Here is a 26,507-nt window from a genome sequence, read left to right as displayed (position 1 = left end):
CTTATAAAATCTTATTATAAAAGTTTCTTTACCAATAATTAAACATTTATTACGTACAAAATCCTTATGTGCTGTGTTAAAATTAAAAAAATTAGCGTAAAGTGTAAAAAAATGTAAATTAACTCATTTACATAGATATAAGATCTAATTAAAAAGCACTAACAGCAAAATGATGAAAATACGGTGCAGAAAAAAAATATACATATACATATATATAAATTATAATCAGGTTCCGTTGGAAATTTCCGGGAGATGTCTGATGGCTGAAATGTTAACGATAATGCTAATTATCAATTATACATTAGAAGCTATAAGAATCTGTGATAACAATTATCTATATAACTTAGTATATATAAATAAAATTTGCTATCGCGGCACAAATTTTGACAGGACTTATACCATCAGGTAGCTGATGTAATAAGGAGTAACTTTGGCTATTTTTATTTGAGAAAATTCTTAAAAAAAAAGTATATATATATTTTAAAAATAAATTAAATATTTTTTTGTTAAATTCGAAGTCGACAGACGAAATTGCGGGCAGAGCTAGTCGCAAATAAAGCATAGCAGGCTTTAATATAAAAGTTTCTTGTTGACTTTGAGACCATTTGTCATACGCTGCTTTTGGTCCGCGGATTCCACAGTAGGACCTAATATTCCCAGACAATCTGTGCTGCGTGCAAATTGGTCTGTCCACTGCTACTTGAACTTACATATCCGCTAGGAATGTATTTTATTGTAATTGATAATGGTTCCCATATTTTTACAGTAATGAACTAACTAGATTTTCTAACCTTTTTTTACTTATTAGATACTCCACATTATACATTCTTCTACGTTATATAGTCTACATTATAAGTGGACCATATGCCGCAGGTGCATTTTTATACCTAATAACTGCTTTTTAATTTGCGCTTTAAAAATAGCATTAACCAACAATTGTTAAATTTAAAATGTTTATAAATTACTATTACACATTTTTAGCCGTAATGCATTATTATGACCGCACTGTATTACAATTTTAGTCGACCGAGAGCATTAATGTACAGTTAATAATCCACGTGCGATTTTAATTTGCCATCTCTTTCTAATACTAACGGAATAAATATTTTGTTCTCTAAGTTCAAAACAAGCTTTCGTTTAAAATTCATGCAAGTGTGAACGTGTGTGTGAATATATGCAACACTGCATCTGCGTGAAATTGCATGCTTTTAAAGCGTCTTGCGTGATATGTAGGGTTGCCAACGTTCCATTTTAAATTGTAAACACAATTCAAGCCTTTTTAACATCAAAGTTTATTTATCGATGTTTAAAAAAAAGGTTCGATCTATTGGTAGAACAATGCGCGTATCTTCTCTCTAATTGTATATTATACAGTATACATACGTATACAGATGTGAGAAATTTGGGTATATATAATATTGTATTTAAGTATGTGTTTATTAATAAATATATAACATGTATTGTATTTACACCTGCGCCAATCAAGATTAATTGATAGAAAATGCTGACAAGGTATCGTGTAAAATGAGTAAAAAGAATGACGGGAACACAAGAAATGGAATATTTATATTCCAGACCAACCAGGGACAAGACTGTTGACTTACAAATATATACTTAATACACGATATGAGTAAAATATTATATTGGTTTTTATTATAGAAATTAAGGCACATGGTTATAAAAAAATTATGAATTTGTGATTGTGTTAAATGCAAGGCTTATTTCTTCCATAGTTAGAATGTGTAGCATTTATAACGATCACAACGTTTTTAGCACATCGCTGTGGCGATTCCGAAAAGAAGCGTTGACACATTTATTTGATATAGTTTACTAGTGACATAATTATGTGTTTTGTATGATTAGTTATAGGTATGGAATTATATATATGGTATAGATAATGAAATGAATGGTTTTAGTACTCACGTCTTTAAGTTTCAGCATTCAAACGTCGTATACTATTTGATATAAGATCCTTATGTATTCAAATGTCTAAAAATGTTCTCGAGTCGTAAACGACATTCGAATCGTATATGAAGATATTTCAAATAGTACAGATAAGTTAGTCTTAAATCAGCAATCATAAATATATATATAGACATATATATTATTACACATGTATTTATATATATGTTTATATATTTATTATATTTTATAAAGTCGACAGAATCATTAACCATCTAACACAACCCTATATCTATTTGGGTCGTTAACACGTTAGGTTTGTTTGAAAACATAATGTTGTGCACGACTGTTCAGTGCAAGCCGGATGCAGTGGTTCCATATAAAGGTGTGCCTATTTTGATTGATAGTACGATGTCATAGCGATATAACAATGATGCAATAATACTTTTGATCGATTTTATTTTGATGTTTATATTCAGATTATCATACATAAATATTTGTGACCTCGTTTCAATTTATATGCAGGAGGAACCAGAATTCGGATACTTGTGATGTCATGACTTCATCACTGGGTGATTGAATTTATTCATTTATACAAATATAATTCTTTAGATATACAGGATGATTGGTTATGTATAAGCTTTACCATTCATCAATAAAAGCTCATTTGTCAGTTAAAAACTTTAAACATTCTACACCTATTTCAATCACTCCGTATAAAGTGATCACTATGAAATCTGCAACATTTTCTATTTAAATGCGACAGACCATTAAGATCCGGCTCTACAAAGTCTGCAGATAGTAAACTTTTTTTATTAAACTATAATTGCTGCCCAAATGGCATTTGCAGATTCCACCGGTACGGAGTGGCAGGGTGCAGATTGCGCCTAGCCTAGGATCTCTTTTAAAGTTACAAATCTCGGAGGCTTTCGGGGGAGCCTAGGCCCGGGATGCTATATGTTACTATTTTACCAGATTGGGAGTCCGCCAAGCTCTTAGACCGCTTCGGTGAACATTCCATGGAGTGATTAAGGTCAATGGCCCCCACAAGTGGACCTCGGCTTAAGGTAGTAGACGATAATTTATTTTAATCTATAGTTATTCAAATTATGAAAATGCTTTTTATTACTATACTATCATTACGTTGCTTATTATTTCTGTAACAATTGATTTTTGGATAGACACACCCATACAATAATTGACCGCAAATGATCTATTTATTCATCCCGTTAAAGCTTTTACGTATATTTCAAATTATACTTTATTGCTAGATTTGATTTGTGAATACACTAAATTAATATACTTAAGATAGTATAATACGTAAAGAATCTGGTTACGCTGTACAATTAATTTAAAAGTTAAAATCTTACATTGTAATGTGAATGTATTCAGAGGAATTTTATTACACCTGTCTCATACGTTAAGTTTGTAATCAATCACAATTTCGAGTGTTTCCACCACTTAGCCTTATTGCATCCGTGCTCCGTGACAGCCCGTTGTAACCGCTTGGGGTGCGGTCAGCTTCGAAAGTCCGTAAAGCCGCACCCACCTTTTAGGAACTTGACTCACTACTCGATAACGTCACAAGATTATTTATTTCAAATTTTAATTTTTTTAAACGTTCAATATTCTATAGTATTTCAATACAAAATCAATACAATTCTATATATTTCAATTTTATCACTATATACAAGAGTTAAGTTTGCCCTGCCTGCAACCAATGACCCCGCAAAATACGAATTGTATTCTGCTTTAAATAAAACTACTACTACTACTCCGCTAGCTCAGTGACCCAAAGTGGGTCTTGGCCTCCGAAGCGAGATACTTCCACTTTCCTCTATCTTGCGCCATCGTCTGCCATTGGTTGACATTCAATTCGCGCAAGTCTGCCTCAACGCGATCGATCCAGCGATACCTGGGTCTACCCACTGGTCTTCGACCCCTCGGTTTTTCCAGGTACGCTACCTTCTCGCTCCGATCCGATCCCATTCGCTCCAAGTGACCAAGCCAGCGGATTCGTTGAGCTTTATATTCGCCAATGGCTGTGCTACTAAAGTCTCAATTTCGGCATTCTTTCGGAGCCTCCAAGATCCGTCTTGATTTCTCGATAAATTAAATAAAACAATATTTTTTTTCTAGAAAATATTTTATTAAAAATAAAATATTGCACTCGTGATATTTATAACAAATATTACAAGTATTCAAACTCCTTCAAAGTAGTTACATTATTCCACTACGTCATTGGTACCCAGCACTAGTTAGGTTCTATCCAACTCAGTCCAATACTCCACGTCCTTGCTTTTTTTGTTACTATTTTGAAATTTAACTCCTGTAAAACCTACTATGTATTTTTCTATTTGCTGCAGCGAATAATGTATCTTTTTCTTCTAGTCCCTCGAAAGATCTGGCATTAAATATTTCTATTTTGAGAAACTTTTTTTATTTTGGTCAAATTTTTTTCCTCCACGATTAACAGCCGGCCTGGTAGAGTTTTTGAGAACTCTTAAAGTAAAATAATCAATTAAATTATATTACACGATTGTTACGGACTTACTGTTACAATTCCAGATAAATAAAAATTATTCAATTAAAATGCATTTATATTACTTTTATTGTCTAGGAAATTAAATTTTTATTTGTTTTAAGTAAAAAATACCACGACTTGAGTAAGTAAATAAAAAAAACGTTTATCAAAAATTTTCTTAAAATAATTAAAACTTTAAATCTCAACAGACAGAAAATCTTTCGAAAAACTACGCCGTGTGTATTGAGTCTATTTTTGCGTTCAAAGTACCGTTGCTCAAGGTCACACGCATTCTCGCCACCCGGCCGCTGACTCAACACCAGCCACTTTCTTCTCCTCAGAATGTCTTTACGAGAAACGCCATTTCCTATTTTTCGTAGTAGGCGCGGTTGGAATTCCTTGTAGAAACAAATTCCACAATGAATTTTTAAGAGCTTTATCGCTTATAACAGGACGTCTGATAATAAAAATTTGTATATTTTTAACTAGCCATTCCCCAGCGTGCTTTGCGTGGACCACAGTGCCATGAATTTTAACTTATAAAACTTATAAACTTATAAAACCCATTCTGGGTAGTTTTTAACATCCATAAACCATAAATGTTCCGGCTAAATTTATACTATAAGATCAATCGTGTCTTCTCAGACCACTCGGCAAGTAGAATTTCACAAAATTCGTTCTTAGCTAAACTTTTATTTTATAAGAAAAATATTTTTTCCAAATTTTAAGTATTTTACTGTTATGGTTCCAGAGATTTCGTGATGACTAGACATAAATAGAAATCTATTTTAATAATATAGAAGGAGAAACGTATTATCTTTCTAACCCAAGAACATTCTCATACTTGTTATTAATTTAAAAAAATATGCTTTATATAAGCACCGATAAAAAAATTACTTCCAGATGATATGATATCAAAAAGTAAGAATTAAATAAAACAACTATGTAGCTAGATCACACGTCAATCTCTTCAGTCAGGACAAAACTCTTACGTTACCGTCACAAGCCAAGCCATTTTTTTTTACTGTATATACTGTTTCTTTAGTAGGTGTTGCTTACTGTGACACAGTTAGTTATTTTATTAACTAAATTTAGTAACAATATGTTTATAAATATCTTCACACCGAATTTATCATCATCATTATCATCATTTCAGCAGTATGACGTCCACTGTGATATGTAATATATCTCTCTATAAATTTTCAATAACACCAATTGGAAGCTTAATTTATATTTAATGTTTTCCGACGACCATAACAATATCACTTTTCCATCTAGTAAGTCATCTTGCGTTAGGTTTGTCGATCCGTGGTCTTCACTCCAAAACCAGATTCCAGCTATCAACTGTTCTACACGCTGTGGCCAGCATATTGTCAATTAAACTTATGAAACTACAGAGCTATGTCGATTACCAAATAATTAAAGATTACTATTGTTTAAATAATGCATTGCTGATGTGATTGTAGTAGTTATGGGTAAAGAAATTTTCACAATAGTATTAACTATCAAGCCTCGTTACTTCAGCTCATGGACACCCCACTACAAGGCATAAGCCTCCCCCAGAAGTATCTTTGATGTATCCACATGTGCCACACTTAGCAGACGGGTTGGCGATCGCAGTGTGCTATTATGGTACATAGGCTGCTGCCCATCTTCAGAAATTTTTTTGTGATCATCGGCAATCTTATATAATTAAAGCACAAAGTGTAAAATATATAAGATGGTAACCCGGGAATCGAATTAGCGACCTACGATCGCAAGTCTTAGTTACTATATACTATCGCTTGTCTACCGCTGAGCTATCTTTGCAATTTTGTTAGTAGCACAATATGAGTAATTATGTTTGTTTTTTTTATAATGTTGTGTCTGGAAATTGTCAATTATTTGTGGCCTGGATAATATCTATTTATTACTGTTATCGACAAAAACAATTAAAAATAATTAGATTTTATTATGTAGACTATAATAGATAAAGATATGTCTTTATCTACTTATGGACGTAAAAAGGTTTGCTGGAAAGCAAGTCTTTCACTTAAGCTTTTTAAGCTTAATATGTTTGTAGACATAAATTGTGAAATAGAAAGCGGCCTGTGTTTAGGTAGGGCCCACGTGAAACACAGCGACCTCATATTCTATTGACGAGTCATAAAAAAAAAAAGGAACTCTAACAAATAACTATAAACGACTGTTTAGTCATACTATTCGTACAATGCCATAATTTTGAGCTACTTAGGTTTAACTACTAATATTAAGGAAATTAATTTATATTACGTATTCGTATAAAATAATATTAAGATCAAATTCGCAAGGAGTATCAAAATCATCAATAACTGCCGAAAATATTAGCCGAATGATATTTTAATTCTTAAAAAAAAAATGTGTAATTTAAAGATATTTTAAAGTTTTAGTAGCGAAATATTCTATTTACATACATACATTTAATAATATAATGTAAGTAAGGCGATTTTTATTTTTTTACTTATCTGTGATCTTAGTTTTAATTTCGACACACATGAGAAAAAACTTAATTAAAAACTTAATTTCTTATCTTTTATATGTGCAAAAAATAATAAAAAATGTGATTGTTAGTTTTTAAATCCAATGAAAGGATGGCCCAAAAAGTTTCGTCGCAAAATTAACGACAAGGTATATAAAAAACGCGCACTTTCACCGGCGATGCGGCGCGCGTAACTTGCGTTGCATCAGCTATGATGTGGGTGTAACACAATTGGTGTACACTTGAGCTCAATTACTTAATCGTTTTATAATAATTCATGGTCAGCGACTGCGACTGGAGCACAATGGATTAGAATAGGAATAGACACGGCGAGAGATGATGACAGGCGCGCCTGTGTACATTTCTTTTTAGCCTTGCCTATCTAGTAAATGTTTTTGTCTTGTTTATTTATTATTGTAAATTTTCGTAAACCTTTGAAAACTTTAATATAATCAACTGATTTTTTTTTTGTTTATTTAAACTGAAAAATAAATAGTTTAGCTGTTTAATAAAAGTTTTTTTTGTAATAAAGACTCATTATTAAATACGTAACCTTTATTAATATAAAAATAATTTAAATTAAGAAGCGTTCTCAATCTTCGCAAAAATTAATTAAATAGAAGATAATATCATAAGTGACTACATAGGTATGAACCATCCTGAAACCTAAATTAGTGCATATTTTAAGACACAGGAAAATAAAATTATTCATATTTAATATGTTAAAGTAGAATTAAAAACCAAACTTAGGGTGATTTTTATATTAACGAAAAAATAGAAATAGAAATGGTTGAAAAGTCAATGTACATAAATATTTATATATATATATATATACATATATATATATATATATATATATATATATATATATGTATGTATAATTAGTAATAGATATAATATGAAAATAAAAATACATACTGTAATTCATAAACCTATTTACTAATTATGAGCTTAGATGATTTCAGTACTGCACTATCATATTATTTATGAATAAATATGAAAGAAACATTTTCTCCGATTATGGATGTAGTATATAAAATAAAAAAATTAAGTCCCTTTGTAGCATTTCAAATAACATAACCAAACGTATTTTAATAGTTGAAACTAAAGGTTCAATATACACAGTTATCAACATTCTTTTTATATTTATATTCTAAAAAATGTTTTATCTGTGGCTTTTATACTTAACAGACTCAAGGTTCTTCTATTACGTTTAAATTATTCGCAAACGTATTCGGAATACATCTGTAATATTGTTTTGTCTCTCCTTAATAACATCCGAAATTATTTAAATAACAGTGATAGACACGAGGTTCAAAGATTAAATAAATCATTTATAACGCAAGGTATATGTATGTGTAATAAAATTCAATCACTGGAGATATTTAATTTAGAAACAAATTTTAAAAATAATATCGTTGAGGAAAGTATATTATTCTATCTAAGAATACTATACTGATGTTAATGAGTGGAATTAAATTTTGTTGATGCTCACTCAGGAAGGTAATTATTGTCGTACTCCTTATAAAACTATATTTCTAAAGAGCAACTGTTGAGTTTCTCGCCTGTTCTTCTCAGCAGTACTGCCTTCCGGGCCGGTGATAGCTTCTCGTAGAGAAAATAATACCGACATTTTATGTTGATTTACGATTCGGATATGCTTGCAATAGCCTATTCCATTAAGAAATTATTTTAATAAGAAATTATTTTAATTTACACAGGGTTAGGGTTCGACATAAATAAAAAAAAACATTTCATTGAAAGTGTTTATTAAAAATTCACTTAAAATTTAATACTCCTACAGTAATAAAAAGATTTCGTTTAAAAGTTTTCGTTTAAAAGTTATTTTACATTTAATACATGATTTGGTAGTGAGACGATAAAGTTAAGTTAGTATATACACGGCTTTATTTATGCATTCATTCTTAATGTACATCAGAAAGAAAAATATAGTATTATTATTACATAAATAAGAAATAATTAATATTTTTTAACCACCTACTAACTTAATTCAATTTATAACATAAAAACAGGATTCCCTCAGTTAATGTGTTTATTGTACGAAATAAATACTTTTCATTCGTACTTTCTTGTAAGAGTGGCCGTGGTCATGCCCCGGTTGGTTCTGGGGCCATCGCTGATCTTGCCATACAGCTCGGTGACTTGATGACAGTTTTGATTATGTCTGTCAATGAGAGCCTCCACGAGGTCGCTTACCACCCACACTGCCTTCCACCATCAAATGTTTCATTGAGTCCTCATTACGGGTGATATCTCCAAGAACTTGTAAATCCGTATTTGCACAGTCGATGACAACCTCTCTTTTATATTTCTTTGAGGATAGAAACATTTGATCTTTGCATCGTCCACGGGATCCCGAGAATCCATCTCCAGCTAGATCCATTATTATAAATATACAAAGTTATTGGTTATAAGCTTTAATCGCGTGAATATAGGAGTAATAGTTCATTTGCTAACAATTATTATCTAGTACACCCAATCCGAAAAATTTATGGTTTCAAAAATAATAAATATCGTAATGATAATATATCAATAAAGACTGTTTTAAAAATAAGATTTACAAAAAAATAAATTTAATTATTATTAAGTATCTACCCTTACGAACTTTGTACTACCAGAAGTTATTGACTTGTTGTATCTTTGTACACGGTAATTGGAAATTGGTGTAAAATCTTTGAAGCCTTTTGCTGACAATGATCTATACATTTACTCGTTTCAAGCTTATATGCCTTTAACAGATCACTAGTATATATGATTTCTAATATACAGATAAACATAAATACATGAAAAACTATAACACATACGTTACAAAAAAATGATAACAAGTATATAATGCATGAATATAAAAATATAACTAAATATTACTAAAACTTTACCACAAAAATGAAATATGTAAAACTAATAAAGCATACAAGAATTCAAAGAATTTGGATCGAATTCGAAAAAGCTGACATTTCTAAATTTTTAAACCGTTTTCTTAAAATTTGGTAGCGAACACAGATCTGTCCATATTTAATGAAGCATGCGACGGCATTTACAATCTCGGATATTTTAAGACGCATATTTTAGCTGGCGAACTACAATAAGCAAGCTTTACTATATCTCTGTTTTAACTAATTTTGTTAATAAACAAACCATTCTAACATAAATAAATTGCAACCTGACAGAGCTGTATAAGAATTTACACTTTAAAACTACTTATATTTATTTTCACAGCCTTTCACACTTGTGAGATAAACATCACGATCGTCTTTTCATTATCTGTAATAAGGTTGTATTAAAGAAAAACAAAATGTCAAAACATACCAGTAACCTGTTCACACTGCACGAGTATAAACTCCGAACTGCATGGGTTCCGAGTGAAAGTCTGGTATATGATATTAACATATATATGTTACAAATGAATGAATCGAAATACGATGCTCAGTTTTCTGTGATAATGTAATGACTTTTGAATGACTTGACTTTTATTTTTTGAATAATTCAAAATATCTCTTTTAATTGAAACTTATGGCGTTCGATTTACTCCTACATTGTGAAAAAGATTGACAGGTTTCCATACAAAATATTCAACATATTATATATTCGCATTGAAATATATAGGGTGACTGTTTATACGTGTAAATGTCTTAAACGGATGAATGTATAGCTCACGTTGTCAACTAATATATAGATATATATTAATTGATCCTATCCATTAGTCAATGGTTTCAGAAATTATAAATCACGTATGAATGAAATATTAAGAAAAGTGTTTCAAAAATTCGGATTACTGAATGTTAAATTACGCTTTTAAAGCTTTTACATATATATCCTTGTATATGTACATATTTGAATGTTTCATTATTTAAAAATTACACGATGAGAAATTGATTAATAAAACTTAAGACTGTTGTCAAAGTTTTTGATTGAAATTTAATAATAAGTTCTTAAGTTCAGGAGTTCAAATATTAAATTTAGCAAAACTATAAAAAATGTATATGTATGTATCAGTATCTTAAACAGTATCTGAAAAGGTGACAATACAATACGAAAAAAAATGATGTGATTTTTTAAGACTGTAACGTAAGAATAATAAATTCAAAGATGTTATTTTTCATATTTTTAAAAGGTACCTTTAAAGGTTGGCACATAGGAAAAGACGCTAGCGTGTTTCTTGCCAGCCATACCACTTTCACTTAAAGCGCATAAATCAATAGTCATACACACATTGGCACACACTCACACACACGTCCGGCTTCCCATGTGATTACAGACAAAATAATCTGAGTAATCCATTACGAATTTGAATTAACTAATACCTCTTTCTACCGCAATCATATCTCCACTTTTACATAACCGTCAGGTTTCTATGTGAATATTCATAAAATTGATTTATGAATTAAAAATGAAAGGGCATCCTAAATTGATCGACATTATCCAATATGAAACAAGATTCTGATTCTTAATTTTAGTTACTGTAATACAGCATTTGGTATATGGCAATGTCTTTTTGAAGTCACAAGACTTCTCAGTAAATTGTATTTAGTGTTGAATTTTTAAGGTCTCTCTAACTGATGTGTTTTCTTGTCCTTTCCTAGTTTTATTTTGAGTAAAATTCTTTATTAAGTTCCTGGATCTTACATCTGTTTGTGGGTCAAAACTCAAAGTATTAAATCATCAGAAGTAAGTAATTAAAAGTTTTGTGAAGATACCCTAGCTCAGCGTTGAATAGTTTTATTTTCTTTGAGGTCTAATGAAAACGAAAACTGTCAAACAGAGAAATAGTGGTAACGTAGTTGTGTTGACGCTGAAAGTCAGTTTCTGTGCCAAACAACACTATCCTTTCCGGTTCCATCTCATTGACTATTATAACCTCCTATACGATAAGTTATAAATGACTATATATAAAATTAGACAATGTTTATGCAAGACTGAGCAAATTTTTACCTATTGTATACATTCGAATTATTTTTCATTTTGAACTGTGAGTACGTTATGTCACGTAACAAAAAGATCAAAGTCATGTAATCGTTTTCACTTGACTTACGTCTAAGCACGAAGTGCAAATAATCACACTTTTTCTTTCAGTTCATTTGCACTGGGTTCACAAACGCCGGCGTGGTCGACTATTGGGATGCTGCGAGTAAACTACGCTTTCTAACATACAATATTTGTTTTTCTACTTATCCTCGAATACAGAACTTACGCGATACTCGGCCCATCAGTTAGCACACGCCGTCAAACGGTACACACATACTTTGCGTCATCTTAACCAAAACCGTAGTGGGGGTCAAAGGATAAAATCCCAAAGATTTTTTGGAAGATATCACAACTTGTCTAGCATCGGTTCCAGAAGTACCGACGCAGCCAACAATAACAACAATGTGGAAGATAACAGTCGCTTTAGCCATATTGGCAACGGTGAAAAGCAGTCCCGTTGAAAAGGGAATTGCGGAGAACTTCGTGGGCGCTGTCTCGGATTGTGTCGACGGCGACACGTCATTGTGTTTGAAGGTGAAAAGTGATTTTATGTGTTAGTTCAAAGTGAAGTGAAGTGTATATTTAAAACAAAGGAATGCCGGATAACGTTAAGCTTCGTACCCAAAGATATTTTTAAATGTTTGCATAGTAAACTAGACAATTTCGATAACATTACCATGATCCCTATTCACAGTATATTTAGTTATATTTAATATACACAAGTTCCCAGATATATTATTAAAAAGCCATCTAGTGAAGTATTAAAACTCTTTCAAAGCTCCATTTTGTAAAACATGTAATTTTTTACAGGAAAAAGCGTTTCGACTCACGGAAAGGCTGGCTACTGCTAAGAGTTTAGATATATATGAAGGTATCAGTTTAATAAACACGGGCTCGGCAAGATCATCACGCAGTTATGAACATTTGGCTGAAGATCCCAAAACAAGGGAAACACAACTGGAAGAGAGAATTGTCGATAACGTTGGTGATTTCTTGGACAACCATGTATTGCAGTTGAGTCTGTCAGAAGGCTCTGATGGAGGGCGGGATTTAGATGCTGAAGGTTAGTTTCTAAAATTCAAAATACAGTACTCCTATAAGGTAGAAAAATAAAGGTTAAGTCTCGGTAAATCAATCCTATTTGCCTTGTAATATCAAATTCATTTTTCACTCAAAGAATTTTACATAATTTTGGTCCTAAAACATTAAAGCCTCCATTAACATCACCTAATAAACATTTTGTTTAAAGAAAGTTGGCAGTAAAAAAGACCATAAAAGAACGGAATTAGGTTTCATTTTGTTTCAACTTACTTATTACATAATTTCACTCTTCAGGTCGCGGCAAGAAGAAGAAGAAGATAAAGCAGCTTCTCCCCCTTCTTTTGCTGCTTAAGGTTAAACTCGCAGCTCTCGTCCCACTCTTCCTCGGAATTATCGCCTTCGTCGCAGTCAAAGCAGTCTTCCTTGGCAAAATCGCATTCGCTATTAGTGCTTTCAATCTGATTAGGAGACTCCTAAGCAAGAACAACCAATCATCAGGTGGAACAAGTTACGGTGCTCCTCATCAGCATCACGATAATCATGGAGGATACAATTACGAACCACAGGGCGGTGGATGGAGTAGGAATATCGAAGATGCCCAGTCATTAGCATACGCTGGACAATTAGCAAATTAGTGAACCAAAAATAAGTGTGTTAATTTATTTTTGTGTGTGTGTGTGTGTGAAATATTTATTTCAAACCAAAATAAATGTATAAACGAGTACCTCAAATTAAATTATTAATAAATTATTGAAGAATTTATTTTACATTTATTTATTTTAATCATACCGTAATATAGTATTATCTGATAATGATATCGGAATTAAATAAATCTCTAATCGTTCACACATTTTGCATAAACCTTACATAAAAGAAAGAAAAAGCGTACGCTATCTGAAATAAAATAAATATTAATGAAAGAATAACTATGTCACTCACTATGGCATAATGTCTTCTCCGTCTCCAATATGGCATCAATTACTTTAAAATGTTAATGTGGACAAACAGCGTGGTGGGGGAAATTTAGATAAAAAACTCTTTCCAAAGTGCCGATGACCACAGTCCAATTGGTCCCGCTTACGAACGTGCATCAAAAATTAAAAAAAAAAACAAAGATGAAGTTCTTTGTACTGTTAAGTGTAGTGGGTTTAGCATCATGTGTCCCCGTGTCCCAGGAAGATTCAGTGATGAAATCGGTGATCGGAAACTTAGTGAATTGCATGAACAGTGATTTAAATATGTGTTTAAAGGTAATTTCAGTGTTAAAAGTTGAAAATTTAATACGCCATTAAAAATCGTACACCGTTGAAAGGACGAACTGGTTTCTTATATGACATTCCCTGCTTACTTTCGAAAGACGCGATGCACCAATCTGTTGGCTTGCAATTTAATAATTCCGTTAAAAATATCATTTAGTGTTTATTTAAATAATTCGTAAAACAACTAATGTTTGCCCTTAAAAAAATGTCAACAAAATATATTGATTACATGTATAAATATTTAAAAAAAATGATAAATTGTGTAACTTTAAATTTATAATTTACAAAATTTCCTTACGTTTCTTTTTAAAATTTAACATAAAAAGTTCTATATTTAAAAATTCAAATAAATTTATTTCACAGGAACAAGCCCTGAAAGCCACTGAAAGATTGGGCAGCGTAAGAAAATTGAACATCATCGAAGGAATCACTTTCTATAACAATGGACCCAACAAAGAAGCTCGAAGCCTTGAACCGCTGGCAACCGATCCCGTATTGAGAAGTAGACAAATTAATGAGAGACTTTGGGAGAGTACATCAAACCTTCTTCAAAGAAGCGACTTGGAACTCAGCTTCAATGGCTCTGATGACGAAGAAGAGGAATCCAGGTCCATCGACGAAGGTAAGGGATTAAAAATGCTAAAACTATAAACTATAAATTCTCTCCAGTTTCTTTTTAGTTATTTACTCATAAAATACGTCCCTTATAAATATAATAAAACATTCTCATATATTACTTCTGCAAAGGGAATTAATTATACTATATGAATGAAAGAATAATATATTTTCTATATGAAGATTTGTTTGCTTTGTAAAATATTTTTTTATATAAAGTTAAAAAGGAGTTGCGATATAATGTATAAAAATCATTTACAAAAAATAATGAAAAGTGTGAAATGAATATAGTTTCCTAAAATATAAAACAAACTGAACATTATAAGTTATAATACGTATAAACAAAAACGTATAAAAAATAAAAATAAGCAGTTTATACGATGTTAAAAGTTAAAAATAAACATGTATTAACTTTTAAATTCTTTTACGCATTGCGTTGGTACGTAGGCACGCCAATTAAAAATTGTTTGAAGAACTTTCCAAAAGTGATTGTGCGAACTTAATTATTTTAATGATTTTCTCTCATGTTGTTTTCTCATGCTTTAAAAGACCCACGATTTGTTTAAGTATAATGGTTAACGTAAGCAAAAATAGTTTTAATTATTTACACCAAAAACAATTCACACGCAGATAACTGAACCGGTGCTTGCTTATTTTTCTTTAGTGAAGTCTATTATTCTCATATTCGTAATTTATTCATACCATATTACCGAGCTATTTATTAACCACGAGAGCATCGTATTTAAAATTTACTTTATAATTACAACATAATATTAACGGAATAAATTTTACAAAGAGAAGGTACAAAGTAACTTGAATAAATATTTAAGTAAATAAGTATATTTTATATCGCGTTATATTGAATGTATTATTGAACTTTCACATATAATACTGGTACCATGACATGACTAAAGAATACATTTTTCTAAGAAAAATATAAAAATGTTTATAATAAACACTTTCGAGCCGTAAATTTGTCTACTAGTAATCTCTACTTTTATATTTACGGTCACACGTAAAACATACGTTTAGTTAACGGTTAACTATATGACACTTAAAGAAAACGCCGAATGACATTCCAGTTTGTACCGTTATTTATTTATATCAATTTGTACATGTATAATATTGTTGTATCGAAGTACCGACAGATTTCATCAGCTTTCAAACGATTTTATGTTTAATTTTATTTCATTTATAATAGACATCATCGATATGAACATAATTTCAGGCGTGTGTTCATAGCCCACCGTTATTATATCAATTCTGTTAGAATACGTCATGACTTGCATATTTGAGATAAAAGTTGTCATTATAAAATATTCATTACGTATCCAAATTTCTTTCATTATTTTATGAAGCATGAAATTCATGAACCTAATATATAAGTAACTTCTTAACAAAATTAAAATACTATAAATAATAATGTTATGTATACGATAAAAACGACGTTACTTATGATTTCACTTTTAAGAAGAAAGTTTTTTATTAAAATGTCTAAAATAAAGAAAGTCATAGTCGCTTATCCACTTTCTTCGATTATTGTCGTCATACATATAAATGTTAATATTATGTCAAACGGAGAGTTAAAATTGTAGAATAATTCTGCACCATTTCAATGATTTTTTTTCAAGTTGCTAAATATCTATTTAATACAAGTCTTATTAAATATACAAAGTGATCGACTATAGCTTCAAAGGTTGTATAGAGCTCATTTAATGTCAATTATTGTATGGTACGCTCTTTACAAAAATTAATGATTTTAAAAATAATTATAAACGTAATGATAATATAGTGACAAAACTGGATATATATTAAATGAAATTAATTATAGTTTACTAATTATCCTTTTGACTTACTGGCAGAAGCTGTTGACCTTTTGAACTTAACAAGAAAAAATAAATTAATGTAACGTAGATCAGAACAGCAGATATTTTACAGGATGATTAAAAATAGCTTTAAGATATTTAAAACTTTTTGCTGACAAATGACCTGTATATCTACCCCTATGAATGACACTTATAACCAATCACTCTGTATATGCACATAAATATAAATATTATTTCAAATGTGATGTGAAAACTGTGGTATCGGTTCTATATGTTTTAAAACTATTTGTATGTAATCAAACTATATAAGAATTCTTAAAAGTAAATCAATGTTACTTTTGTTAGATGTGTACAGTATATTCGTAAATAAAACTCTAATTTCGTTTCAGCAGCAGAGGGCCGTGGCAAGAAGAAGAAGCAGATCAAGAAGAAGTTGAAGCTGCTCATTCCTCTCGCTATCTTGGCTAAAGTAAAGGCAGTTGCACTTGTAGTTCTAGCCCTCGTAGTAATTGCTGCCTCTCTCTTCAAGCTCGCACTGCTCGCTAAGATTGCTTTCATTGCAAAGGTCATTGCCATTGTGAAAGCACTTATTGCGAAGAAACAAGCTCAAGAGGAACACACCTGGGTGACCACTCATGAGGAACATCCAAGCCATGGAGGCTGGGATGGTGGCTGGTCTCGTTCAAAGAACGACGCAAGCAACATGGCGTACTCAGCCTATAGTCAATAGAAATTGGATAAAACCAAATAATTTATTCCGGGTACAATAATCGTTTCTATTTATTGATTGTTAATTTATTGACTTGCGCATGTGTGAGTGAATGTGATCTGTTGTTATTTTAATTTCCTTTGTTCCATTTTCAAAGTTTATTTTTCTTTTCGGTCATTTTATTTTGTTTTGTTCGTTTTTGTTTTGTTTTTACGTTATAATCTGACTGAAAAGGATTTTTATTTGTATGATATCGCTTTATGTTTTTTATTTTGCAAGTTTGTGATATTATTATTATTAATTTATTTTTATAGGTAAATAATTGTTGTATATATGTATAGTATTGTTTTGTATATATGTATAGTATTACTCCTTAAGTATTTGATTATTTTAATGATGAATTTTTAAATCTTATATATGTGTAATTTTCTTAATTATGTTAGTTATATTTTATAAGTATTTTGAATTTTCAGTTTTTTCTTATATTACGTAATACGTATATGTCATATAATTCTTATACTTATTAATCTATTTATTCCGTATATAATATGATTGATACTTTAGAAATCCTTTGCACATTTTTTTTTTCGTTACATTGTTTGTTTTCTTTAGTTTCCACGTGTGATTTGTGTGTGTAATTTATATTTGAAATATTAAAATAATAAAGTACAGTGAACATTACGAACTTGTTTTCTTGTTTAGTAATTAAAAGACGAGATAAATTAGGAGAAAATTCCCTGTTTACTTTTTACTACTAGAGAAACAGATCCTCGTGAATATAAAAAACATGCATAAATAGATATATTTATAAAAACATGCATAAATAGATATATTTATGCATGTTTTTTATATTATACATATAATAAAAATAAAAACGTAGATATATATGTGACATTAGCGACAAATTGTTGGTTTTACAGTGCCACTTTCACACTGCCGTTTTCATACGCCTGTAAAAACCCTTGCCATTTCAGCCCACAGACGCCCATTGCAAGGCCTATGCCTTCTATGTCGCCCTTGCCACACTTGTTAGACAAGTTGCTGTGTGGTATTATGATATGCAAAGGACGCTGTTACCCTTCCTGTAGAAACTAGTTTCTAATCAGTGGCAATCTTATATAAATGCACAAAGTGTGAATTATGTAACGTTATATCATGGGAATCCAACCGGCGACCTACGACTGCAAGTCATAGTCCTCTGCCGCTGAGCTAATACTGATCAAATGGATGTTCTAAATCAATTCTTTTTTTTTTTGTTTTACTCAAAACTTTAAGTAATCACCACATAAAGATCGCTACGATGTCAACATTTCTTTGATTCGGTCATAAAATAAAAAAGTTTCATGTAAGTAATCTTAAATGATAGCTAAAACCGAATTTAAGAAATAGTGACGGCCGTAATAAATTTTCGTTTGGTATTCATAAAATAATTAAAAAATAAAAAAAGTGTTTATAACACTGGCAGAAAAAAATATTATATAACACACACCGCTAGCACTTAGGTTGAACGTGAGCAGTTTTGGTGGTTTAGATTTTGAAATGTTTACAAAAATTTAAAAGATAAACTACGTTTGCAAATAATTAATGTGCTTCAAATATGTCTCTGTGAACGAAAACAATATATATACTTTGAATGAGCTAAGATTCTTAATCATTCTAATATCGTGGAGAAATGCATTTTAGAGAAGAATAGTTTCGATTGCAAAGAAGTGAGTCAAGTCAGCATTATGCGAGAGATATTTGCGTAGAAGGCTCATCGAGAAACAAAGTGTTTTTACTTTTGCTGGCAATGAACATGAATTGAGATGATAAGAAGGAAAGTGAAATACGTGAAAAAAGTAAAAAGTGCACGTAAGGAGATACGCTGTCCTATAAGCAAGTAGTATTTTATTATTTCACCAAAAAGGGTCTATCGTTCGACAGAGACCTCTCTGATAGGTTTCCAAATACTTCTGGACGAACATCCTCCACCACGCTTGCCGCTTCGTGGTCTCCACTCCAGAACTATAAGGTCACATCAACCATCTGTTTCGCGCTATGATTTTTACATATTTTTTGGAAAAGTGATTTTAATATATAAGCCAATCCACTTCTCTGAATCTTGTCAATTACTTTCGTTCATCCACAGATTTCATGTTTATTTATTCATATAAGCAACTATTATTATTAAAAATGATTAAATCATCTATGGTTTTAAAATAACTATGTGTAAGTGTATAATCATATTCCAAAGAAATATTCTGCATGTTTTCGTTATGTTTGTAAAAAACGGTGGAACGCAAAAGAAATGTAGAGAAAGTATGTAGTAAACTTTAAAACTTTCCCCGAAACACTGATTGTTTTTAAGTAATAAAATATGAATTTAAATGTGGAGGTTCATTTAAAGCGCCTCGTAAAAACAAAAGAGCAAACGTGAAGCTTACAGATCGGCATTGAACTCAACGCCTTGGCCTTGAAAACGACAATGTCGTCGCCGATCGATAGTTGCAATTGCACAACAGGCGTTTTATTTTTTCCTTTTTTAAGAAGTTTTTAACTATGAAATATACTAATATAATATACCGTCAATCGTACGGATAAATAAGTAGAAATTTGCAGTACTTTTTAAATACGATACGAAATTTTATCTAGGAATAAAAATTGAAGTTAATTTGGTGGAAGCTGGAAGTTGCTAGATGTAGGTAGCTTTCGCCACGTTGACCGATCGAAAGATCGGTCAACGTGGCTATCTATGGGGGAATCCTATGCCTTGCAGTGGATGTCTATCACCTGACATGTCGATGATGAAGATTAAAGACATATGACAGTGATGACTTCTAGACCAGACTTATCCCAATTTTCAAAAACATTGAAAACACATAATTACCACCTTCAACGAAACAAATAGGAACAAATTCATAGTGAATTTTTGTAGAGTAGAGTATGAGCGCGAGGTATAATATCAAAATCTCTCTATAATCTGGTGAAGTGTTTAGGCCTGTGAAGAGAGAGCACATAGTAATTTCTGGAACGTGCTTACAAAGTAATATTACCAGAATCATTTAGATGAGAAAAGTAGGGAGAATAGTCTTACTGTGAAGGTGAACGGCATTTGAAAAGAGGCCTACACGCTACACGGGTCATTCGACCCAAGAACTGTACCCGGCCCTTCTCTATAACGCGATAGATCCAGCACCAGCACGGTGAATGCATGGATGCTGAAAGATAGGTCTCTACGCGTATTTTTCATAAGACTTAAAATTAAGAACACATACCCAGCTAATATGATTGGCTTTCTATCACCCTTTTACTGTGGAGTTTCATTGGAGGTATACCAAGCGTTTCGACTCAAAATTTCTGATCCGCACAGCCCGAGTATGGATCTTTCTGCCGGCTACTTTTTTGCCCGCGTAATATAACCCAGGTCTCTGAATGGTCAGAGTGAATCTGCGTGCTTCATCTTGGAATACATTGTCGCTTACCATCAGGCGAGTTGGTGATCCAACGTGGACAAGTAACCATTAGAAAAAAAAACATATTTTCTAGTGTGATCTATTACAGGTCTTTTAGGAAAGTACCGTACGAGAACATGTTACCATTGCTAATTATTAACAATGAGAGCCGTAATTATAGTGCAGGCGTAGAAATGACTTCTACGGTCTTCACCTTGGAACTTGTGATAGTCTAATTAGTATTCATTACCATCATCATTTAGGGCATAGAACGTCCACTGTTGGACAAAGGCTCCTAAAGAAAGGTCTAAGAAGCGTTAAGCGGGTTTAAACTAGGCAAAGTAATCTCACGAGAGTAATATAATTTCTAGCAAAGAAGAGCAGATTAGCCACAATGTTCGTAGAATATTATACCAATATATAAAGGTGAATGCCACACGGCGACTTTGCGGCAACACGATTATAGCTTACGCCGTCGATGAGTAATGACTGTAATTTTCTCAGTTTTTGTACCATTATGCGTGTTTCCTTATTTAGCAGTGTTATTACTCGGCACGTAGTGATAGCCTCCTGCCCTACTTAAATCGGTGACAGCGAGAACAATATCTGTTGTTGTGACAAAAAGCTTCGCTTAGTAGTGAGTATTCCCTAGCATTGAGAGTAAAGGAGAACATTGTGAAAGCGAGAGAGAAATGGAAGTATGTAATATTGTACTAGAATAAAGCGCCCGCGGGGTTGTAGGGAAGTGAGAGGGCGGATCAGCTGACCAGGGACCCGACTCTAAAGATTAAAAGAAGACCGGAGTATGAAAAGTGTCCCATTTATTTCTTCAAGCGACAGGTAGGGCTGAAATCTCTTGGCGAAAAGCATAGAAGGTAAGAGTTAGGAGAGACGGGTTCGATAAAGAGAAAGTTCTTCCCGGACGCCGAAACAGTGTACCGCGCACTGCGTATAGTGAATCTGGACACGGACATCTCCCAAGAAAAGGGTGAACGAGTATAAAAAAATAGAGAGTATTATTGTATTGCTGACCCACTAGTACTTTATTTTATTTTGGAGTGAAAACTACAAGCCGACAAGCGCAGTGGAGTAATTTAAACCACCGACAATAAGAACATGCGCCATGTGAACAAAAGTATCAATACCACAATATAAATTTTCATACTTAAAGTACTTTTTATTTTAATATGACAGCTCCATAGTACAGACTTTTCACTACTTTCTCAGACACTGTTCCCGATTCGAATTCAAAAGACGTAACCACGTGACCCTTTGCGAAAACCTTGATATACCTACATTCAACTTATCGGACCTTCTCTGGAATAAAATTACTACAGAATCTTTTGATGAAAGAATCCAGCATATTGGCTTTAATCTCAAGGCATTTAACGGTCTGTAGCGTTGGACAGTGACTTGAAATAATGGACCAATAATATATTATTAAGTAAAATTTTTAATTTATGTTGTTTATATGTATAAATTTTAGCTGTATTTACCTATAGCAAATATTCTAAATAACTGTAAAACGCTATCATGACTAGCAGCTGGAAGAAGAAAGATTCTTAACAAATGGCAGCAATTCCACTCCCAACTGTCTGCGGTCAGTAAACGCGAAATAATATATAGTAAACAAAATACCCTAGCGATGCAAATTAGAATTAATAAATGGAAAAAAGGTCCATCCAAAGGTTGTCTGAATGTACTGTACTCATTTTATTTTACCTTTTTAATTTCATTTTTTCTCGTGTGTTTATGTACAGTGAAGGGTAAAATTAATCTTTATTAACTTGTCAGTGGAAAAGTCAATTTTTGTTTTTCTACAAATCAACACATTTTTGCCAGATTGCTACGCATTGATCATTACTTGTAAGTGATATTTCTCTAATTTTCCTTTTTTTTTTTAAATGTACCAAGACATACCACCTAAACCTAAGCATATACAGACATATTCCTAAAACTGGTGTAATACACATTTCTTGTTGTAAACTTTTCTGAAAGCAAAAAAATTCTGCTGACGAACAGACGAAAAATCGGATGCTTCGAAGCATAGGACACACAAAGTCAATTTTGTTAAAATTAAATGAAATATATGGGGCTATTTTATTATATTTCGTCATGTTACAATATTCCGCAGCAAAGACAGAACAATAAATTTAAGATGTTAACTGTTAAGGTTTATGTACTATCTGATAAAGATTACATTGAAAAATATCAAGGTTTAGAGGTCCCTGCCATCAGGCAGGAGGTTTTAAATGACTATTTACAAAAAACTTATATAAAAGGGGTCCATCACTATAGTACGGAGGCTGTCTGCATTACAAAACAAACACAAGTCTAACTAAGCGAAGATGCCAAGTCAAGCTTTTTATTGTAAAAACTGTACGCTAACTGCTTCAGTGAGTTGAGTGCGTGATTCATAAAAGAGGTGTGAAACAAAGACAAAACATCGGTGACATAAAATTCACAATACGTCCTCTTTGGCTTGACTCCAATGTTGTAACCTTACAACGGAAGTTGAGTTATATTATATAAGCGGTACAAGGAAAAAATGTTGAGTTATTTAAGACTTTCATAATGAATTATTAAGCGATCCCAATGGTGGTAATTTTATTTTTCTCGATCCTTCTTGTAATAAATAGGATAAAATTTAGATGGCACACTTATTTATTTGTATACAAAGTAATAGCAGCATAAACAAAACGATAAACGCGACAAGACACTTAAATACTCGTATAAACACAACTCAACAAGACAACTATACTACTACACATATTGCGTAGTATTTAAGACCAAAGGTCTGTCGACATTTATACATATATTTATACACATTAGGGCTAATATTGAATATCATCATCATCATCATTTGAGTCGTTTCAAGTCCACAGCTGGACCTAGGCCTTCCCATAGATTTTCGATTGTAAGCATGTGTACGTCGTCTGACGATGATCTTGACAATGTTGTTAATCCGTGGTCTCCCGTCAGCAACCTTATGGATCATCTTTCCTCATTTCTTTATTAACAGAATTATTATTTAATTCTTGAATTCACTGTCAACGATGTCGACGATTTCAATCTCAGCTATAAGTCCGCAGTGTTGCAGAACATATTTATACAGACATATAGACATATATAATTTTGGTTTTTTATTACTAAACAATCGTAAAATGTTTTAAGAACTTCACTAATTGTTTAAGCATAAATGGTGCATTTACATGCGGGCTTATTTTTAATTTTACCATGCAAATTTAAATTTAAGAATAAACTTTAAATATTTATTATTATAGATAATATATTTCTTTTACAACGACTTACGAAACATTTGATCTGGGGTTGCGATCGTATGGTATTATATGATATGGCACAGTTTGAATTACAAAATCTTGTTTAAGATCTTACTTAGTTTCACTATATTACATCTAACTATTTATTACTTTCAAGTGATCTCACTTCCCGTCTCAACAATATCTGCTATGAAATGAGTAAACATCATAGATCTTTACGAACTTGACGTGGACTATTGAGCGACTTTCAAAGCTCGTACCATCCGACCTGCTTAATCAAACTGTCACAGTCGGCCGGGCGCAGTTAGCCATGTGTAATGACTGCGATTTTACTTAAGCACATACTTCCTGTCACATCATTTGTGGGAGCTACAAGATATACTGCGAAAACTCCGTGGAAATATTTCTTAAGAATGTTAACTTTTATACTGTTTTGTAAGTTTGCCAATAATACATTCTATTTAAACACTAGGTAATTGCTTGTTTACGTTGAAATGCTTTACAGCTCAGCACCAAAAAGGTTGTCATTCTGTGCTCCTCTATATTTTAATTTGAGTGGACCAGCATAGGCAGGACCGCTTCGAGAATCTCCAAGGGAAAGGCAGCCTTCGCACGGCTCCGTTCTGTTTGGTAATCACGGAAGCTGACTAAGAGATTTAAGTTCAAAATATTCCGGTCCAATGTGAAAACCGTGTTGCTATATGGATGCGAGACGTAGAAGGTTACCAATAATATCACGTGTCGGCTCCGAGTCTACATTAAAAACTGTCTTCGACATATTCTCAGTATATACTGGCCTGAGAAAATCTCCAACGTAGACCTCTGGAAAGGCTGCGGTGGGATGCCGATCGACCAGTAGATCAAACGCCGCAAGTGGAACTGGATAGGTTACATGCTCCGTAGGGACCCTGATCACATATCAAGGCCGGCCGTCCGAAGCAAACCCGGCGACAGACGATTACTGTAGAAATGAAGGCAGTTGGAATGACGTGGAGCGACGTAAAGCGCGAGGTTCAAGACCGCTTGGGATAGCAACGTACTGTGGACACCCTCTGCCGCATCTTGGATACATAGGAATAAATGATGTGCATGGGTAGATTACATTGCATGCAGAACAGGTGTAAGTTGGAGTTTTAAGGTTCTGAAGTGACCACATTCAGAAAACCTTGTCAAGGCCTTCGAAAGACGCTGAATGCAGGTCATTTCTAAATGATCCTATTGGAAATTTATGGGGAAGGCCTATTATAATTAAAATACAGGAACATTAGTCTTAGGACAGTCTATATAAACCGTTATCCATCCGGACCTAGTACCGAATGGACATCCTAATCACTTCATACTTTTATAGATTTCTTTTTTCTCGCTGTCATTTATTTGTTCTTATACAAGTTAAAAATTTGAGAAGTAGTAACTCTGATTAGAGCAGACGTAAGTCACGGGTTTGATTTCCGGGGTACAATCTTATAATTCATACTTTTCCCATTAAATATATAGAATTTTCACTGCTCATAAACTAGTTTTAAAAGGATGGGTAACAGCGTCTTCTGCGTACCGTAATACCACACTGCAATCGCCAACCCGCCTGCCAAACGTGGCGATTATGGTATATTCTCCCATATATATCCTTTGTGAAGGCCTAGCAGATCGTCTATGGGCTGGACAATGATGAACCATTTGGGTGGTGCATGAATAAATTAATAGTAAGAAAAATAAGTATACACTATATATGAGAAAAAAATATGAGAAAAAAATGACATAAAAGAGAACGTGCTATAAATATTACTTTGTATTTACGTTACATTACTATACCGTTAGTAGGCAATTATATGTTTTGAATAACAGAAAGTGTTTATTTATTAGGCATTGAATTAATAATCATTATGGTCAGGGATAACATAACGTACTAGTCGAAAATTCTTCACTACACTTTGAATTATCTAAAAATTTAATTGCAGAGTTGTTAAAAAAATCCTTTCGAATTTTGAATTTCGAGTTCATTATATTCATGTGCAAAATGCAAGTCACGGTCGAACAATGTGTTAGTAGAACATGAGATGACTGACATTCAAACCTTTAATTAAGAGTGTTAAAGTGTGAAAGAAAAGTAAAAAATATGTTAGTCATAGAACAATTATTCTAATGGTGGAACTATTATGTTGAATCGTAACTTATGACTACTTAATTCAAATCAAAGTACAAAGGTTAATTTATAAATTTAAAAAAATATCTATTTAGTAGAGATAATTACTTCTTGTGTTATTTTTCAAATTGACTTACCCAAAGTACAACACAGAACTTAAAAAAAACTATATACGTCTGTATATATATATAAGTAAATATATATTTATATATATACACACGTATATGAATCTATTTGATCACACAATGATTTGTACAGAAATTCATCGCGCGTTTGTCAATTCGCATTGAATTTTGCAC

General features: G+C 32.2%; 2 protein-coding genes across 2 annotated transcripts; both read left to right on the top strand.

Moving 5' to 3' along the window:
• Positions 1 to 12,308: 12,308 nt before the first annotated feature.
• LOC137926049 (uncharacterized) lies at positions 12,309 to 13,582 on the top strand. Its single transcript, XM_068769585.1, has 3 exons — positions 12,309 to 12,440; positions 12,717 to 12,969; positions 13,242 to 13,582. Exons 1-3 carry the CDS (start codon positions 12,309 to 12,311, stop codon positions 13,580 to 13,582), a joined length of 726 nt encoding a protein of 241 aa, XP_068625686.1.
• Positions 13,583 to 14,026: 444 nt separating this feature from the next.
• Positions 14,027 to 17,596, top strand: LOC137926048 (uncharacterized). The gene is made up of 3 exons (XM_068769584.1): positions 14,027 to 14,197; positions 14,570 to 14,828; positions 17,040 to 17,596. Exons 1-3 carry the CDS (start codon positions 14,063 to 14,065, stop codon positions 17,375 to 17,377), a joined length of 732 nt encoding a protein of 243 aa, XP_068625685.1. The 5' UTR covers positions 14,027 to 14,062; the 3' UTR covers positions 17,378 to 17,596.
• The last annotated feature ends 8,911 nt before the right edge of the window (positions 17,597 to 26,507 follow it).

Source organism: Battus philenor, unplaced genomic scaffold, assembly GCF_028537555.1.
Source record: "Battus philenor isolate CCGP_79_NKW_IND1 unplaced genomic scaffold, ilBatPhil1.0.hap1 SCAF_28, whole genome shotgun sequence".
Taxonomy (NCBI): domain Eukaryota; kingdom Metazoa; phylum Arthropoda; class Insecta; order Lepidoptera; family Papilionidae; genus Battus; species Battus philenor.
This window is presented reverse-complemented; position numbering and strand designations above follow the sequence as displayed.

Bases quoted from the DNA above. Each gene is read 5' to 3' on its own strand.
- LOC137926048 (XM_068769584.1), top strand. From the start codon at position 14,063: ATGAAGTTCTTTGTACTGTTAAGTGTAGTGGGTTTAGCATCATGTGTC. The intron at 14,198-14,569 runs GTAATTTCAGTG...TTTATTTCACAG, and splicing joins ATTTAAATATGTGTTTAAAG to GAACAAGCCCTGAAAGCCAC. The intron at 14,829-17,039 runs GTAAGGGATTAA...TCGTTTCAGCAG, and splicing joins ATCCAGGTCCATCGACGAAG to CAGAGGGCCGTGGCAAGAAG.
- LOC137926049 (XM_068769585.1), top strand. From the start codon at position 12,309: ATGTGGAAGATAACAGTCGCTTTAGCCATATTGGCAACGGTGAAAAGC. The intron at 12,441-12,716 runs GTGAAAAGTGAT...AATTTTTTACAG, and splicing joins ACACGTCATTGTGTTTGAAG to GAAAAAGCGTTTCGACTCAC. The intron at 12,970-13,241 runs GTTAGTTTCTAA...TTCACTCTTCAG, and splicing joins GCGGGATTTAGATGCTGAAG to GTCGCGGCAAGAAGAAGAAG.